Raw genomic sequence first — 20,861 nt, forward strand, 5'->3', positions numbered from 1 at the left:
ATTAAGGGCAGATGAGGACCTGAACTAAGGCTAGGACAGAATAAATAAAAAAGAGAAAATGCCTTTAAGACATTCAGTGTGAGGTAGAATCAATAGGACTTGCCAACTGATTAGATGTGGGAAGCCAGAGAGGGGGACAGGTCATAAATGACTAAGTGGAATACCTTGGAGAATAGTCTTCCATCAATAGAAATAAAGAACCTAAGAGAACAGAGAGCTCATTTGGAATTTTACAACAACTTCATAATGCATAATGAGCACTCCTTCCAATCTCTCTGATCTTGTATCTGTTCTTCAGCTAGCAAGATAAGTATTTTCATGCATATATTTAGGTCTCATTAATATGTCTTAATTGGGACAGCTGGGTGGTAACATGGATAAAGTATCAGGGTTGGAGTGAAGACTCATCTTTATGGGTTCAAATCTGGCTTCAGATATTTACTAGCTATATGACTCTGTTTGCCATAGTTATTCATCTGTAAAATGAACTAGAGAAAAAAAAACAGAAAACCTGCTCCAGTATCTTTGCCAAGAAAACCCCAAATGAGGTCATGAATAGTTGGCCATAGCTGCTGACATGACTGTACAAGGAGGGAAAGCATTCTAATCACAGGATACAATCTGTGTAAAGGTGTGGAAATGGAAGATGGAAGTCTTATTGGGGGAGATAGGGGTCAGAGGCAAAATACTTTTGAGGAAGGACTGTGAGAAAGGAGAGAGAAATAAGGCTAATCAAGGGGGAAAATATGATGGAGGGAAATACACAGTAATCATAACTGAAAAAAGTTTTAAAGCAAGTTTCTCTCATAAAGGTCTCATTTTCTCAAATACATAAAGAGCTGATTCAAATTGATAAAAAGACAAGTCATTTCCCAATTGATAAAAGTCAAAGGATATGAACAGGCAGTTTGCAGACAATGAAATCAAAGTTTTTTATAATCATGATAAAAATGCTCTAAATCAGTGATGGGCAAACTTTTTAAGAGAGGGCCAAAGGAAAGGAAATGCCCATCTGTCAGTCTGTTTCCAAGGCAACTCTTTTGAAGTTTCATTGTATTGTATCCTACTCATTGTATTCCTCAGATTAGGAATAAAGTTGCATAGCTGGATAGAACATTTCAGGGGGCTGCATCTGGCCCACAGGATGCAGTTTGCCCATCACTGCTCTAAATCACTGTCAATTAGAGAAATGCAAATTAAAACAAACACATCTATCAGACTGGCTAATATGACTGAAAAGGCAAATGACAAATGTTGGAGGTTGTGGGAAAATTGGGACACTAAAGCACTATTGATGGAGTGTGAACTGATCCAACCATTCTGGAGAGCAATTTGAAACGATGCCCAAATGACTATAAAACTGTACATATCCTTTGACCTAGCAACATCAATACTATGTCTGTATCCCAAAGAGATTTTTTTTAAAAAGGGAAAGGACTTCCATGCTCATCACCATGGAGTGCCAGGCCTATTTACAAGTCCTGATCTCATCTATTTATCTGGGTTGTGAGTAGCAAAGCTCCAAATTGCTGCATGAGGTATCTTCAAATGAGTATAGGACTTTCTCTTCTGTTGGTTCACAACTTTTCTCTGCCCTGGAATGCTCTGAATATGGCAAACTCCTGGCCAGATTTAGTCCTCAAGATATGCAGACTGCTTTGTCTGTTTCCTATGCTTATCTGGGCTGGAAAAATGACTCACTGTAACATTTTTTCTTCAATTTCCTTATCCTGATTCAGATGGGTACAATTTCTAGGTCTGGTTAGAGTTTTATTTTGTTTTGTATTTTTTGGCAGAGAAGGAACTTTTACTTGTTCTTGCTCCTCAGATATCTTGGTTCCACTTCCCCAAAGTTGTTTGATATTTTTATTGTATACATTATCCTTATTCTGTTCACTTCACTCTTAAAACTAAAGGTGTCTAACAGTGAAAAGGCTGACTCTAGAGGTGGTGGATTTTCCTTCTCTGAAGGACTTGAAAAAGAGATAGGAGGACCACTGGGCAGGTATGCTTCAGTAGAGTCTCCTTTTGGTTAGAGGTAGGACCAGATGGCCACTGGGATGGACTGGATGGAAATTGGTCCCTTCCAACTCCTAAAATTCTGTCATTCTTTTCCCCACTATTGGCCTGCTTTCTTCTCCACAACCATGTATATTTTGAATCACTCCACATACCTGCAAATTACTTCTATATCATCTTGACCTATTGAAATCTCTTCTTTTAAGGTTCAGTTTTGATGCTGTTTCTTCCATGGAGTCTTACTCAGTTCCTCTAAATAAAGTGACTTTTTCCCACCCCAAATTTTCTCAGAACACTATCAGACCTCTCCTTTGTCTAATGTTGTCTACGTTGTGGGCATGGATCACTTTTATTAGATTTCAAGCTTTTAAAAGTCAGGGCTATATTCCTTCTACTATATCATAGTAGCTATGATACTGTGGTATCACAAAACAATGGATTTAGAGCTGGAAGAGAATTTAGAGACAATCTAGTTCAACTATCTCATTTTATAGATGGTAAAAGAGAGGCAGGGTTTCGGTTTCTGTCCTCTGACTCCAAAGCCAGTGTTCTTTCTATTCTGCCTCACTGCTTCTATATCACAAACCACTAGCATCGCCTCTTGTATGCAATTGGCACTCACAATAACCCTAGCAAGCCAGTGAAGGACAAGACTGGCAAGACAATAACAAGCGATGCAGGGCAGAGAGCCCGATGGGCAGAGCATTTCGAAGAAATCCTGAACCGACCGCCTCCACCAACTGTTCCGGACATACCACCAGCTACCGAACTGCTTCAGGTGAACACGGGCCCACCTACCAAAGTTGAGATCATCAAAGCCATCAAGACCATGAAAAATGGTAAGGCTGCAGGTCCAGACGGCATTCCCCCTGAGGCACTCAAGGCAGACCCAGAAATGTCAGCGGAGATGCTACAACCCCTCCTGCAGAAGATCTGGGAACAGGAACAAGTCCCGACAGACTGGAAACTAGGCTACCTGGTGAAGCTACCCAAGAAAGGTGACCTATCCCAATGCAGCAACTGGCGAGGAATCATGCTTCTATCCGCTCCAAGCAAAATCCTGACCAGAGTCATCTTAGAAAGACTGAAGGAGGCCTTGGACAAGAAGCTGAGAATAGAGCAAGCAGGGTTTCGTCAGCACAGATTGTGCACCGACCACATCGTCACCCTAAGAATCATCATCGAACAGTCCATCGAGTGGCAGTCCCCCCTCTACATGACTTTCGTGGATTTCGAGAAGGCATTTGACAGCGTGGACAGGAGCATCATCTGGAGATTGATGAAACATTATGGGATTCCCCCGAAGCTCATCAACATCATCCAGCAGCTATACGAAGACTTTACCTGCCAGGTCATCCATAATGGGAAATGGACGGCTCCCTTCACAGTGAAGACCGGAGTGAAGCAAGGCTGCATGCTTTCGCCCCTTATCTTCTTGATGGTCATAGATTGGACCATGAGAAGAATTACCAAGGACAACAATACGGGCATTCAATGGACTCACACCAAACAGCTTGAGGACCTTGACTTCGCAGATGACATCTGTCTCCTTTCTCACAAGCAGCAGGATACACAAGCCAAACTTGCACGACTCTCTGAAGAAGTGGAGAAGACAGGTCTGAAGATCAACAAGAGGAAGACCAGGTGATCACAGTCAACAGCACACAGGACCTGCCAATCCAACTACAGGGAGAAAACATCAAGGAGACGGACCACTTCACCTATTTGGGTAGCATAGTCTGTAAGGACAGCGGGGCAGATGAGGACATCAGAAACCGAATCAACAAAGCCAGACAGGCATTTAACACCCTGCGGTCTGTCTGGATCTCCAAAGCACTGTCCCTCGTCACTAAGCTCCGAATCTTCAATACCAACGTAAAGGCCGTCCTCCTATATGGATCAGAAAGCTGAAGAGTGACGAGCGCTAACAACAATAAACTCCAGGTCTTTGTTAACAGATGTCTACTTCACATCTTGAACATCAGATGGCCTGAAAAGATCTCCAATGCTAGTCTCTGGGAAAGAACAATCCAGTACCCCATTAGTCAGGACATAAAGAAACGTAAATGGAGATGGATAGGACATACCCTACGAAAACCAGAAGACAACATAGCCAGACAAGCATTGAGCTGGAACCCTTCAGGGAGGAGGAAAGTTGGAAGACCAAAACAGACCTGGCGAAGATCTGCCGAGAATGAAACAAAAACAGTCGGAATGACATGGGCCCAGCTGGGGGAAGTTGCCCAGAACAGAGTCCGTTGGCGTGAGATGGTTGCGGCCCTATGCTCCTAAGGAGTCAACAGGAATAATAACAAATAATAAAAATAATAACTATTTATTTATTTGCTATGAATATTCACAGAAAATTACAAGGTTAGGTTGAGTACTTGTACTTGATTTTAAATGGCAAAGAAAAGCCAGGTCAAAACATTTTGCTTAAATTAAAAAACTTTAAACTTTGATGGATTAAAACTGCTCAAATCAAATATACAGACATCTTTTTAAAAAAGGAATCTTAGACTAGCAAGGATACTTTTCACCAAAGCCAAATATAAAACAAAATGGTCACAATTGATAATTTCATTTGTCATAATAATGGATATAATGAAATATTGGGGAGAGTTTGTAAACAGAAAACATTTCTTTTCTACTTGGTTGAAAATTATCTTTCTTGTACCTAGACTCAAATTTAGCCTAGAGATACTGCTTTTTTAAATTAAGGGACCAGAAGAGACTTATCTGTTAGCACATTTTCTTCAATGAATAGTCACAGTATATAACAACAGTTGTAGTATAAAGATTTCTTATTTTGAAATAAAAGGGAAATGTGACATTTCTTAGTTCTATGTTCTGAACTGTTATATAATGTAAGACTCAATTCTACCACTATGGTAGATTTTAGGACTAGCATCTAGGCTATTATAATCTAATTTGTTATATTCCTTTGAAGTGCTGAGACTCTTAGAGAAGCACACATACCAGGGAACTACCTTTGTCATAGGGTTCTGTTTTCTTTGATACTCATTTCTACTTGGTGTTATGATACAAAACACAGTTTCTGCCTTCCAGAAATTAAAATTAAGTGACTAATAATAATCACTTTTATTATATTTACTTTAGGTGTTAAATTCTGAAATTATGAAGAAGAAATATCACCTGTCCATCAATTGGGGAATGGATGAACAAATTGTGGTCTATTATGGTGATGGAATACTACTGTGCTATAATGAATGATAAACAGGATGATTTCAGAAAGAGCTGGAAAGAGCTTCATGAATTGATACAGAGTGAAATAAGCAGAACCAAGAAAACAATGTACACAGTAATAGCAATAATGTGTAATGAGAGACTTGGCTGTGAGAGACTTGGCTACTCTCAGCAATAAAAAGATCCAGGACAAGATTCTGAGGGTCTTAGGACAAAGAATGCTATCAGAATGCAAATTGAAGCAAACGATTTTTCAATTGTTTATTTGGGTTTATGTTTTAAAGTTTTGGTTTTGTAAGATTACTCACTTATAAAAATAAACATCATGGGGCGAAAAGGAAAAAGAAGGAATATCACCAAATCCTATTTGAGCTTCTTGAAGGAGAGCTCCCAATTTGTGGAAAGAGAAAAGTAAAACTAAAACTTTAACAGTGAGGAAATATAATTCTGTGAATTCAAAATGTTAAAGTAATAGAGGAGGCAAGTAAGAAGAATAACATAATAAAATAATAATCTTTTAATAGACAATATGGTAAAATAGAAAGTACTAGACTTTAAGAAGATCTAAATTTGAATCTTAGCTCTTAAACTTAATAGCTGGAAAATCTTGAGTATCAATTCCTCTCAGAGTATTTTTCCTTTACAAAATGAGATGATAGTAAGAGTATGCCCAGTTTAGAGGTGAGCAAAAATGATGAGATAAAGATAGGCAATGAAAAAAAGGAGTCAAATCCTTTCAAATCCTTTCAGATGTAAAAGGAATTATTCCATACCTGTAAGTTATTCTGAAAATTCAAATAATCTAACTGCATTTTAAAAGATCAGTAGAGATAATAAAAGTGTAACAGAGTATAGGGGGCTTCAGAATCTTTAACCCCAGACAGTAACTTTGTAAAAGACTTACCAGGAATTTGGGAAATGTAACTAAATAATCACTAAAAGTTAGGGTGGAGCCCTAACTTTGAGATCCCCTCTCTGTACCAGTTTGAGCACAGGTTGCTCACAGACCGAATTAGATTTTTAAAAACAGATAGACATACAGGGCAGAATCTGTTTTCAGCCCTGTGCTGCTTAATTATTCTATCAATAACTTAAATAAAGGCATAAATGGCATGCTCATAAAATGTGCAGATACTACAAAGTTGAGAGCGCTAACATATTAGATCCAAAAACATCTTGACAGGATAAAGTATCTGGATAAATCCAATGAGATAAAATTAAACAGTGGCAAATATAGCTTTCTACTACATTATATACAACATTTATACAAAAATTTACATTTATGCCTGGTAAATATACATTATACTACATGATAAACAACATTTATACAAAAATCAACTTCACAAGTTCAAGATGGTGCACATTTAAATACATTATCAGAAAAAAACATAAGAAGGTCTTGGTGGATTGCAAACTCAATAATAGTCTCCTCATCACATAAGGCTTGGCTAACAGAACTAGAGATTTTTACCCTGAAGAAGAGAAGTCTCAGGGGACAAAGGATATCTGTGCTCAAGTATCTGAAATGTTATGTGGAAGAGAGATTAGATTTCTTTTGTTTTACCTAGAAGAACCCGGAATAATGGATGGAAGCTACCGAAAAGCAAATTCAGATTTGATATCAGGAACCAACACACACACACACACACACACACACACACACCTTCCAAACAATTAGAGCTATCAATGGGTAAAACACTCTTCCTGGAGCCATAATGGTTTTTCCTACTAAGCAGAGGCTAGATGACAACTTAGCAGGTATTATCCTGCCAGTTGGTAAGAATTCCTTTAGTATATGGCTTGGATTAAATCAGAGGCTATTAATTTGGGAACCATGAGATATCTCCCCCTGCCCCCCCCACCCCAAAAAAAGAGTCTATATATAGACTTTGAATAAATTGTAAAGTTGGATGTCAAAAGTATTTTAATATACAAATATCCCTTCCACATCACAGGGGTTAAAACTGTTGCACCCCCCATGATCTTGAAAACCTGCTAAAACTTTTTATCCTCCCTTTGTACCAGAGGAAAAGTCTGAATTTCTTCTTTTTCTTTTATGGAGTGTTTACAGTATCTTATGGTAAAATTTGGGTTAAGTATTTGGTCATAAGCTATACCTTAGGTCAATGTTATGATATCTATATTTCTAGCCTTTGTATGTCTACTGACTTTTGTATTCTTTTCACAATTTTAACTTTTTACTTATTTTAATTTTAAAAAAGAAAGTGAATATAATTATGGTAATAAGATAAAATACACTGATATTATGCCATATTATGTGTATATATTTTATGCATTTCTGAGTTTCTAAAATTCTCCTGTATTATGTGCTGGCCTTCACATGTTGTTTATGGCTTCCAAAAAACTCCCCCCAAAGTCCCATCTGATTTCTTATGCTGACCAACGATATATTGAAACTGTATAGGGAAAGTTGCAAAGTAGAAGGGAGACTTCTATATTGTGTTTCTTCACCTATGATTTCATTAGTGTGAGGTCCAGTCTTATTCCACAGACAAAGCCCAAGACCTCTTAATGCCTCAGAAGAAGGTCTCTCTAAATTGCTGTGGATGAGTTAGTGAAAAAACTAAAGTGAATGTGGGAGAAATATGAATCAATAGGTATTTTTTAGAGAAATAGTGTTATTATTTTGAGGTAAATCTTTGGGATTCCCCAAAGGGCAATGGAGAGTCAGAGGGTAAGTGTAAGTAAGATGAAACAGAACTGCAGAGGAGAAATTATTTTTATTGAATTGAAGCAAGAAAGGATGCCATCAGAGAGATATGAGATCTGGCCCTATATCTGGTGATGCAGTCTAGTCATGTAGTAAAAGTAAGGGATAATTTATGATAGTGGTACTCGCACAAGTAAAAAAGGCAGTGCCCAGAACATTGGATGAATCCTTTGTGGAAGACTTATGAGGAAAAAGTCCAATTTAATAGGATGAGAAGGCATGAATAGTTTTATCTGTCCTTGGGAGGAGTATCCACTTCAAGTAATTGGATTTAACTGCTTACAAAAAGTCCAGCAGAGATGTGAACACTTGGAGGTTCTGCTCAGTCTACTTCAATATGCAAGTAAGAACATTTTAAGATTAACACACTAATTACATGCAAATAGTGCTTTTAAAGCCCTTTCAGTTTTTTTCTTTTCACTGAAGTAGGTTAAATAAATGTCTCTTATGAAATCTTTATAAACCAGTGTTATTAAAATCTTTGCCACATGGACTAACACCAGCAGCCTTAGAAGAATATGTTTTCTTTGAAAGGAGGGAATATTGCTTTTCCATCTGTACCCCCAGTGCTTAGCAAAGTGCTCAGCAAATAGTAAGTGCTTAGCAAATGCCTTTTCATTCCATTCTTGAAAAGTTATTTTTTCCTCTTAGGTTAAAAATCTCTCCAAGATTTTTACATCATATTTACTTAACAAATCTTTTGTGTATAACTACTGCTAAGGTAAAGTTAAGGCCTAGTGTATATATTTTCATAAAATCCACAATTTAAAATTTTGTTTGTGAAAAATTTCAGGAAAAAAAGCCTGCTAACTCCTTGAATCCAGAAAATGAACTGTTTGGAGAAAGATGCCTGCAGAAACCTACACTGCTTTAAAAGATCCAGAATGAACTTCGGGGTGCAAATGATTGAACTGAAGGGGGTTGAACACAGTTATTTTGAATGTACACTCTTATGCCAAAGGCAATTGCCCCCTAATTGGCTTTTTGTCAATGTGCCTAGCAAACACTGGTTTTGCTTTCTCTGTCTTCTATTTCCCTCTTATCTTTAACTATTGTAGTTTCTTCTTAGAAGGTGCAATATTGTATGCACCTGTAGTTAGAAGATTTTAGGGGTACAAGTTAATTATGTCAAATGATCCATTGAGGAGATTAGTCTTCCAAAGGATCACAGGGGAGATTGTGAAGATGATATTAACACTCCCCTTGCCCACTTTTAAATTTAATCACCAGAAGTGTATACACCCCACTTATCATTAAATATGGGGAGGTCTGTGATCCACATGTGCTATAGTGGGTGACAAATCAGAAATAACTGACTGCCCCTTGGGCAGTCCTAAACAAAGGTAAAGCTACAATTGGTCCATTTAAAGTGAAAGGAATGCACAGGAAGTGACACAAAGAAGCATCTTTAAAACCAGTGGCAATTTCCTGTGGAGTCAGTTCTTCGGAGTTCGGAGTTTGAGTTGGTGTGGGAGTTTTAAGCTGGAGGCTGGTGAAGGATCTACTTTGTGGACCTGAGACTCTGAAATTTGGTGAGACTGTTCTTGAATCTCTTCCTTTGAACTTCCATGTGGGTGAGTGAAAACACTGACTCCTTTTCCTGGCTTTTCTGGAGGTACTAACCTCCCAAGAGGCCCCTTGTCTTAGAGGAGGCCTCATAGCTAGAACTCTTATTTTATTTATTTAAAAAAAAATTTTTAGTAGAAAATTTTTCCATGGTTACATGATTCATGGTCTTTCTCTCCCCCCCATTCCCCCCCACCCCCAAACCCCCACTCTCATAGCCAATATGTATTTCCCCTGTGTTTTACATGTGCCATTGATCGAGACCTATTTCCATATTATCAATAATTGCACTAGAGTGGTCATTTAGAGTTTACTTCCCCAATCATGTTTGCATCAACCCATGTGTTCAAGCAGTTGTTTTTCTTCTGTGTTTCCACTCCTGTAGTTCTTCCTCTGAATGTGGGTAGGGTTCTTTTCCATAAATCCCTCAGAGCTGTCCTGGGCCATTGCATTGCTGCTAGTACAGAAGTCCATTACATTCGATTTTACCACAGTGTATCAGTCTCTGTGTACAATGTTCTCCTGGTTCTGCTCCTTTCACTTTGCATCAATTCCTGGACATCTTTCCAGTTCACATGGAATTCCTCCAGTTTATTATTCCTTTGAGCACAATAGTATTCCATCACCAACATATACTACAATTTGTTTAGCCATTCCCCAATTGAAGGGTATACCCTGGTTTTCCAGTTTTTTGCTACAAAGAGTACAAGTCTTTTTCCTTATGATCTCTTTGGGGTATAAACCCAGTAGTGGTATGGCTGGATCAAAGGGCAGACAGTCTTTTGTGGCTAGAACTCTTGTTTAATTTACCTCTGGGCCCCTCTTTGCTGAGACCTCTGACTCCCTCTGCCTGGTTCAGACCGGGCCAGAATAAATATCTACTCTCTTTCTCTCTCTCTCATTTCCTTACTTTCATTCTTTCTCCTTTTATAAGTAAACTACCATAAAAAGTCATCCTGACTTGAGCAATATATTTTTGGTGATCACATTTTTATACATTTAGTAAAACCTTTAATTTTTAACCCTTACACTAGTCATGATACAATTATCAAGAATTCTAAAAAGGGTGGGCATTCATTTATTATACCTATATATGAGGTTTGGGTTTACAAATTTTCATATAAGATAAAGGCCTACTGTGAAAGTTTAATCCCAGAGAATTGAGGAAGTTGTCCAGTTTTCTCATACTTTGACTCCTAAGCAGAACTTCCACATTCCCTGGATGTTGAGTGGAGGAAGTGACTATGCATTCTAGATTCAAGGAAAGACACTTAAAATTCTTCTTTACTTTTAGCTGTTTCTGAGATGCTAGATGGCATCTTGGAGTAAAAGCAAAAAGACAAGGTGGTAATGCTAGTATAAGAATTATTGGAACAACTTTGCTGTGTTTTCCATAGAATACTTGGGTAGTCCAAAGAGAAAGGCTATAATGGCAATATGTATGTATATATATATATATATATATATATAATTATCTAATGCCAGATAATCATAAAATATAGAATGGCTGATATGACTGAAAACTTGGCAGCTTTTTGGTCTGGAACCAGTGATGGGTTTGAGTTGGCATCAGTGAATACTGATAGAAACAGGTGTAGAAATGAGAGATGTTGAATGAAATACTGAGTGGTATCATCACACAATTTCTCTGCTTAGATCCTATGAACTGGCCTTGGTGTCTGTTTTTGGCTTTTGTCTTCATGCTCACTTATACTTTAATTTGTATCTGTCAGATCTCTGCCTGCTTCTACTCTGGCTGGCTATCAAACAAAGCAGGCACACTAGTGGCTTCAGTGACCCTTCTGAGTCAGGATAATGTGGCTAAAAGCCTGATATCTCATCCCATCTTCCTTGCAATTGAACTCTCTTAATGCAGGTCAGTTATCCATGGATTTCCTTGGAATACCAGCTTCTGCTTTGTATGTTGGTTCTGTTCCTATTTCCACTTGGCATAATTCATACTATATAGCACCTGATCTAAAGATAATCCAGCCCTCTTGGTTTTTGGTTTCCTTTATTTCTCCTTAGTCTCCTTAGTCCTTAAACTTGTATTATATATAATATAATTATATTATATATAACTATAATAACTACTTGGAAATGAAAGGCATCTGTGACACAGTCTCTCAGATGATGGTAAAATTTTATTTTACAGAACTCTGTAAAATAATTTGTCTCCAGATAAATTCTGAGTCTTTTATTCATCTTTTTTAAAATAATAAGTATATTCTGTATTAATGAACATTGTGGATGATTAAGTGAAATCTGGAAATTTGAGGAGAAAAGAAAGCAAAATGTAAAAAACTGAGACTTTGCTGAAGAACCAAGTATCACAGACCTGTTTTGAGTACCAAATTGTCTATTCAAAAGAAACAGCAATATAACATCAATAGCCACTTTTGATATAAGATTAATTCTAGTGAATCAGATGTGCATTGTGTATAAGTCCAGGCTTCTAACAAAATCATAAAAATATTTACAAATAGCCCAACAAATTTTAAAACAAAAGTTATGAATATTTAAAGGCACATTTAAGATGTACCTATATGAAAAGGTAAAGAATGAGATTTGTTTTAGTGAAATATTTTTCATGTACCCAAACATATTTTTCATGAAATATGGGAAAACCTGTTCTTGTTAATATAAAGATTTAACAAATCAAAATGACCAAGCTGACATCCATTTTACCTTATATAAGACACCTTATTTTTAAATTTAATAATATAATATAATATTTTATATATTATTTATGTATATTTATGTATCTACTTATATAAATATATAATATAATATTAATAATATTACATTATATTTACTTTATATATTGCATCTTCTGTATCCACTGAAAAATATAAGACTTTTTAGTTTCAGATCTCATATTTTTGTTCTTATGATAGCATTGTTCAGTATTATTTTAATATGTTCTAAGGTACTAGACACAAAGAAGAATAGTTTTATAATTCATAATGAGTATTTTATCAATACACATTTTCACTGAAGTAAATATATGTACAAAAAAACCCTACCTTATTGACTGTCAGAAAGAAATTGACAGCCATTACTTAAAACTTTATAATAAAAACCCCATTCAAATCCAAACCAACTTCCTAGAACTTATAATATACTTTTGAACTATAAGGCATAAAGTGAATTGAAGAATTATAAATTATATGATGAATTCAGAAAGTATAACTAGAACAATCAAAAATTCATTTGAAAAATCTAGAATTTTTTTGGCAGCAGATTTTTATTTTGGCAAAATAATAATCTATTAATGGTTTGCTACACTCTACTTGGGCAAATAGTCATAATGATATCAGTAAAATTTTTACCTTAATGTTTAAGTAATATTTTAAGCATCATTCAGTAACTAAATAATTACTACATTATTTTAGATGATAAACATACATTTTCACCCACAGATTGAAGATAACATAATGCAAGTATTAGAATGATGTCTGGCAAAGTGACATAAGATAGACTGCAGACATGCTTTTATAACTCTCTAGTTTTATGACATTCCAGAGCTGAAATGAAGTTTGAAAAAATTGGTGTGAAAAGAGATATCTTTTCTAAAAGTCTGGACAAACACAAACTCAGGAGTAGAAAGAGAAGGGAAATTCGGTAAAACTGAAATATGTTATAGTTTATAGATTTTCCTCTTGGGTAAAATTATGAAGTGGCATTCAAGCGAAAACTCTGAAGCCTATATTCTCCACCAAAAAAAAAAAAATCTAACACATTAGAAAAACCACCTATGTCAGTAATAAAATAAAAAAGTCTTTGACTTTTTAAATGTTATCTTACTATCACAGTGGAATAAAATTAGCTTGAAAAATGATCTAAAGGGATATGATGCAGTTCATTATGTATAACAGCAACAGCAGCGGTTTCCCAGTGTTCATAAAGGCTGCTCCATTAAATTTACCTCCAGTCAATAATTAGGAGTCCACAAATAAACCGAGGCAATTAAATCAATACTGCTGGGCAATTATATTCCAGAGTCCAGGCTCAGTGGCACAAAAAGACCCTATATCAAGCTGTAGTATTAAGTGGTCTGATGCAATTTTCAGCAGGACATTTTCTGGATAGAATAAGCAGTCTGTGAATGGATGATCTCAAGTTTGTACATGTATATAATACACATATATCATGCAAGAAAGGTATTTTCTAGTATCATTATAATTATAGAAAAATAATACTTAGATATAATGTTTTAGAATCTTAGATTCATAATTTATATTTATGGAATTTCAAAATAGAAGGAAATGTAGTTATACTAACAAGGGTAAAATATTTTAAAATATTATTCAATTCACTTTTATTTAATGCCCAGGTAAGAAAACCTGAAGTAGGTTTAGCTATTTATGAAGTCACTTATGAAGAACTGTCAAGTATTAAAGTCCTAGCTCAAAAATTTAGAATGGGGATGGTCCTGAGAAGCCATTACTCTCATTTTACAGATAAGGAAACGGAGGCCCAGAAAGGCTAGGTATGTGACTTGTCCAATATCACACAGGTAGCAAGTGACAGAGCTGGGATGTGAACTCTGGTCTCCAGACTCCAAATCACTAATCTTTCCTTGTGCTACCTAGATAAGGTGCCATTCAGTACTTAAGTACACACATACACATAAATGAAGATATATACATCTGCATGGCTTAACAAAGCACGTTATATACGCTCTTGCTATTGAATCCCACAACAATGCTGGGATGTGGAGCAGAAGTATAGCTTTCAGGAAGCTGAGGTTGAGATATTAAATATGACTTGCCAAAGGTTAGATGGGGGCAACTAGTAAAAGCAGGACGGGAACTTCTACCTCAGACCACCAAGTCAGGGTGATTTCTACCACTCCTTGTTTGTTTGGATAGCAGATCCCCAATAATAGGCATTATTTAATGAGAATGATTTGGGTTTATAGAATAAGATTATAAACATAAATGCTACATGTGCCATGCTCTGCTTATTCCTGGTATCACTCAGACTAGGCCTACCAAAAACACTTTGCAAATATTAAAAATAAATTTCTATAAATTAATAATATTTTGGAATGTAGAGTAGAAGTAGGTGTAAAATATTTGCATAACCAGTTTGCAAACAGAAATCATTTGAATACTTTAGTATGTGTTTTTTAACTCCTTTCTTCTCTGGTGGACTACTTTTAATACAAAAATCAAGATAAGAGCAGGAACTATAAGGAAAAGTTTTAGAATACATTGCATGTTGTGAGTGATGTCAAAACAGAGGCTGACTATGACTAGAAAAGCAGGGCTCTCACCTGCCAATAAACTGCCCTTGATCACTTACAAGAGGGGCACATCCCAGCAGACTGTATGTGTATTAAAAAAATACTTGAAAGAGAAGAAAAAGTATCACACAGGTCACAGCAGCAGTCTCAATAGACCCCTCAGGGATTTCAAGTAGTCTCAGCCTTGTCATCCTCTATGCAGCTTTCTACTCTGCCCAGAAAATGTCGATAGGAAAATGTTTGAGGGGCCTCTGGTGGAAATTTTTTCATTCTTTCTGCATTGACAGGATGCCAAATCAATATTTACTTCCCACTAACAAGCTGCGCGAGGTCTCAGTAGAAAATATTGTAGAGAATGCGGGAAGACACAGTAATAAACAGCTGTCTGGCTGTGAGGAAAACATGAATTGACTGGAAACAGGTCCATAGTAAAAGGTCACCGAGACCCATGAACTCCTCAGGTGTCCATATCAACTACTAACTTTAAAGACACATAATAAGAATCTCTTGTCCTGAGAGGTCTAAGGAATGGATCCTTTTCAGTCTACCAAACATAAATCGACCCAATAATTTAATTAATACATTTGCCAAGACCTTCATTGGTTTCCCCTGGGGCATTTATTTCATATATTAAATTAGCAAATACAAATAGAGTTAATTTTCCTTTCTGTCAGCATAATAGTTCCTTATCTAATACAAATAAATAATATGAAGATGGTAACAAATATGACAAAACAAGAAAAAAATTTTGTTTTAAATAAAGGTTTTGAATTTCTAAGATAAAGTTTTAATATAAGAAGTAAGAAAAAAAAGTAGAAATACCTCTCCTTCAAGAATCGTATTGATGTAAGTTAGCCACTCCATGTCATGTTCATAGTCCTTTGAATTTCTGGATTCCTAAACAAAAAAAAATGTTGGTATTAATTATGTTTATCTAAATAAAATCAAATGTATCTTCTCAAGCAGTGAAGTACTACCCACACTAGATACCACAAAGACTGACACTTTCTAAAACTCAGATCATTTTGTATCTTTAAATCACAATTACCTAACATAGATGACTAAAACGATTACTGACATGTATGCAGAATACAAATCCACAGAGCACTAGCTGAAAAATGAATTTTAAATCCCTGGATTTACAAAGTAGATTATCAAATGAAAACTTTGAAATCATTTCAACTGAATTCCTCTCCCCATTCAAGCTAGACAAGGTAGTAAACATGCTGCTCTGCCTTCCAAGGGGCACCTGATCACTGTCTTCAAGTGAGAAAGAGGAATCCAACCTTTGCTACCAGACCCCAAGAGGAAGAAGTAGGAGCAGAGGGTAGAAGTTGTAGAAAGGAAGATTTGAGCTTGTTATAATGAAAAACTCCCTAACAATTAGAATCGTGCAAAAGTGGGATGAACTGACTGAGGAGGCAGAGGGTTCACTATCACTAGAGATGTTAAAGTGGAGGCAGAATCTCCACTGGTATGGTAGGTTGTGGAAGGGGCTGGCTTTAGGTGTGAGTTAGAACAAATAATCCCCTGGGGTTTCCTAACTTAGATTCTGAGATTCTCTGACATTTTCTTCTCTTATGTAGGATTTTATTATATGTTGTGTTTGACAGGCAGGTGTATCTATTAATAATGAGCCTAAGAACATGATAACCATATACTTTCACTACACTAAAAATGAAAATTTGTTTATAGTTTTCAAAGAAATAAGTAAGGTCCTTGACTTAATGTCTGGGATCAAAGCAGAGATGGATCACAGGATGTAGATCAAAGGAAGGGACCTCCGAGGTGCTGTGGTCTTTATTTTTACAGATAAAGAAACTGAGGCAAAGGGAAGTTGGGTGACTTTCCTGAGGTCAGTAAGCATCAGAGAAGATATCCAAGCCCAAATCCCCTGAGTCCATAGTATATTCCATTATATGATGTAAAAGTGGCTAAAACAAAATAAATATTATTGCATTCAAAGGACCCTTACAAACCATCTAGGGCAACTTCATTTGATAGATAAGGAAAATGAGGCTGAAAGTCACAATTAGTTAACCAATATACTCAAATGTTAAAGTAAAACAAAAAAGGTAACATAAAAAATGGCACCAATAGATAAATTTAAAAAGAAAAAAGTTGATTTATTTTAAAAAGAATGTCCTGAAGGCATCTCAAATTCAAAATGCCCCAAGTTGGCCTTGTCTTTATCTGCAAACCCACCCTTCTTCCTAATTTCTTTATGTTTGGTTAGGATACCACCATCCTTCTAGTCAGCCATATTTACAAACTTAGCATTATCTTTGACTCGTCATTCTCTCTTATACCTTATATCCAAGCAAACTGTCAGACTTGTTGATAAATTTCCATCAAGGGGGCAGCTGGGTACCTCAGAGGATTGAGAACCAGGCCTAGAGATGGGAGGTCCTATGTTTAAATCTGGCCTCAGACACTTCCTAGCTGTGTGACCCTGGACAAGTCACTTGACCCCCATTGCCTAGCCCTTACTGCTCTTCTGCCTTGGAGCTCCAAGATGGAAGGTAAGGGTTTAAAAAATAAAATAAAATAAAATAAATTTCCATCAAATATCTCAAATCCTTTCCTTTATTTGTAGTATAGCACAACTATCACAGTTCAGGACCTCATCACTTATTTCCTGACTAATTCAATAGCTTCCTAATTGGTCTATTAATAATAATAATAATAATGACATAAGCAAATACACATATACATTATTATAGCTAGCATTTTCATGATATCTGTGTGCCAAGCACTAGGCTAAGCACTTTACAAATATTATTTCATAGTATCTCACACAACCCTGTGAAGTAGATGGTATTGTTATCCCCATTTTGCAGTTGAAGACTGAGGCAAAGAGGTTTCTTTGAAAACTATAAACAAAAATCACTTAGATTTGCAGTCACACAGCTCATGGGTATATGAGGCCAAATTTGAACTCAGGTCTTCCTGAGTCCAGGATAGGTTGTTCTAGCCATTGTGCCACCTTGCTGCCTGCTTACTGCCTTTGTGCTCTCCGATCTATACTCTGCCCAGCTATCAAAAAAATATTTCTAAAGCACAGGTATGCTCGTGTTATTCCTCTGCTTGCCAAGCTATATTGATTCCCTTTTGCTTTTAGGATCAAATATAAACGCATTTAAGCCTTCTATATTCTAGCTCCAGCCCACCTTTCATAGCTTACTGAACATTATTACTCTCCTTCATGAACCTGATGATCTAGCCAGACTGGCCTGCTTCTATTTCCCTATGCATTTGATTCCTTTGCTTCTGTCTCTGCCACTAAATACAGACATTCTCCCGTGACTGTCATTCATTTTTCCCTCACTTCCAATCTTTAGAATCCTTAGATTCTTTCAAAGCTCATATGTCATCTCCTGTAAGTGCATCTATTTTGATTCTCCCAGTTTTTAGCACTCTATGATTTTCTTTCACTATTTCAGGAAGGCTTTCCTGAAATGGTTCAGCCATGCTTCATTTCACTCCCTATTTCCCACTCAACTTTTTGACTGATTCATGAATCCCCTTTCTGTGAGCAATACTTTCACCTGTTCCTGTTTCTGGAAGGAGTGTGTTGATCTTTCTCTGTGGTTCCATTAACCCATCCTGTAATTTTCTAGACCAAAGGGCCCTGTCCTGCTCAGGGCTTCTCCCCACACCAATACACTGATTAAAAAATAAGCTTCTTGAGAGCAGGGCATGTCTTTGCTTTACATTTATGGCCCCACTGCTTAGCAGAGGGCTTGGTTACATAGTAAGCACTTGATAAATGCTCTTTCCTTTGTTCATATACAGGTATTTGTGCAATATACATATATGTAGTTATGCTTGTAGCTGCATCTATTATATGAATGCAAACAGGAAGGACAAGGATTTTTTTAAATAAAATTTTAAGTTTTAAATGCCTTCTTTAATTTTCAGTGGCAATAACTTTGGATTCAATCAATTTATACAAGTGATCTACCACTTCTTTTTGTCACATAAAAGAGAAACTACTTAAAGCAGTGGTGTCAAATTATATCCACTGACACATTAAAAATAAATTTACAAGATACAGAATGCAACTAACTAAAGAAGGGAAGAGGAAAGAAGAGGCATAAATAACTGGTTTATTTCAAAGTTATTTTAAAATGCTGTATAAACTGATTACAGCTAAGTTTCTGAATGTTGCTTTGAGAATGCATCTTGTTAAATTTCTTCTGTAGCAAAATGTCAATCCTCTATTATTTTTCTCTTGCACCTGAAATTCCTAAGAGTTATCAAATAAATCATATTTTAATTGAAATTTAATTTAGTTGAAAAATAAAAAGAATAACTATTATAAAAACATTTAAATTTTCTCACCTCTTCATTCTCTGAGTCTAACAGTTCTTCCACATCAGTGGGTGAAATGTTTAGGATAGAAGCTGCCAAACATTGGACTCTCTGGGTGGCAGTATTGGCCTTACTGTGTTCCGGTTTTTGGATATGTTTTACTCGCAACCTCATCTCTTGGACATTATGATGTATTTCTTTAACTAAAGCCTATAATGAACAATAACAGAATGTAACTAATACTTCAAATACTACAGAAAACAAATTAAATTGAAAGTAATGAGGTGGCCAAAATATGTGGCAATTAATACCTATTCACATTGGGCTTACTCTGTTTTGAATATTTGAAGACATTTTTCAAAGACACGGCATCCTCTGTGCTTTCAGACTATACACACAGAATGCCAGAAGAGATGAGAGCAGACTGACAAGCACAGAAAGTTGTGGTAATAATTCAGAACTTGAACTTACATTCCTTGTTCAGATTTAACATTACCTAAGTAATGCTATTTGACTGATGTTCAATTTATCATTCTGAACAGCATAATAAGGTTGTCTTTTTTACCCAGCAGCTGACTTCTTGTTTCCCAGTAGACCTGACCACAATGCTACATCTCTCAAACTGTCTTAGCATTCTGCTATCTTTGATACATTTCTTATGTTCCAGATAATCAATGCTGTTAGAACTAAATACATTAACTGGTAGTCATCTAACTAACATTGCCTTTAAGCCACTCTCTTCTATATATTTTATGTGTTAGCTAACATTTAACACAAACTACTTACATATACTTCTTATACTACTAGTCCTGCAGAAGTACTGAAAACTTTCCTTTCATCAAGAATAGATTAAAAGAAGAGGCTGTTGGAATTCTGAATAAAACAACTTTGGGGATTATCTGTTAGAGAAGGTTGCTCCTGTGACAATATGAATAGATCATATTCATCCTAGTTTCTCTTAAGCAGAAGTAATAATAAAACATTTAGTTTATGGCTATAATTGGTTTTTCTTAATGATATTTTCCCCAAATTATATGTAAAAACAATTTTTAACACTCATTTTTTAAACTTTGAGTTCCAAATTCTCCCCCTCCTTCCCACCTTCCTTTCTTCATTCCCTCTCACCCATCACCCTTCCCAGAGAGAGTAATCTAATATAGATTTTATATGTAAATTTTTTTTACATTTCACATAAAACATCTTTCCATATTAGCCATTTTGTGGGAGAGATCACAAACAAACAAACAAAAAAGAAATAGAAAGAAAGTGAAATATAGTATCTTTCAGGCTCCATGAACTTTCTTAGAGGGCAGATAGCATTTTTCATCATGCATTTCTGGGATAGTATACTTGAATCACTGCATTGCTGAGAATAATTAGGTCATTCACAACTGTTCATGAAAAAATATTGCTGTATAGTGTTCTTCTGGTTCTGCTCATTTCACTTTGCATCAGTTCATGTATGTCTAACCATTTTTTCCAAAGTTGTCATTTTTTATAGCACAATAGTATCCCATCAGAATCATATGCCACAATTTGTTCTGCCATTACCCAGTTGATGGACAACTTCTCAATTTCCAATTCTTTGCTACCATAAAAAGAGCTGCAATAAATACTTTTTAATAAATGGGTCTTTCCCCCTTTTTTATTTCTCTAAGATACAGATTTAATGATGGTATGGATGTATCAAAATGCATGCACAATTTTAGAGTTCTCTGAGCATAGTTCCAAATTGTTCTCCAGAATGGTTGGATCAGACTACAACTGCACCAA

At 36.0% G+C, this 20,861-nt stretch overlaps 1 protein-coding gene across 1 annotated transcript in view; it reads right to left on the minus strand.

The window, feature by feature from the left end:
- Window positions 1-20,861, minus strand: part of CNTLN (centlein) — a 427,627-nt gene that overhangs the window by 15,644 nt on the left and 391,122 nt on the right. The window contains exons 25-26 of the mRNA XM_044677223.1: window positions 19,119-19,298; window positions 15,597-15,671 (exon numbers count right to left, since the gene is read on the minus strand). Of these exons, the coding sequence (XP_044533158.1) occupies window positions 15,597-15,671; window positions 19,119-19,298 (255 nt within the window). The remainder of the gene's footprint in view (window positions 1-15,596; window positions 15,672-19,118; window positions 19,299-20,861) is intronic.

This window comes from Gracilinanus agilis, chromosome 1 (assembly GCF_016433145.1).
Source record: "Gracilinanus agilis isolate LMUSP501 chromosome 1, AgileGrace, whole genome shotgun sequence".
Taxonomy (NCBI): Eukaryota; Metazoa; Chordata; class Mammalia; order Didelphimorphia; family Didelphidae; genus Gracilinanus; species Gracilinanus agilis.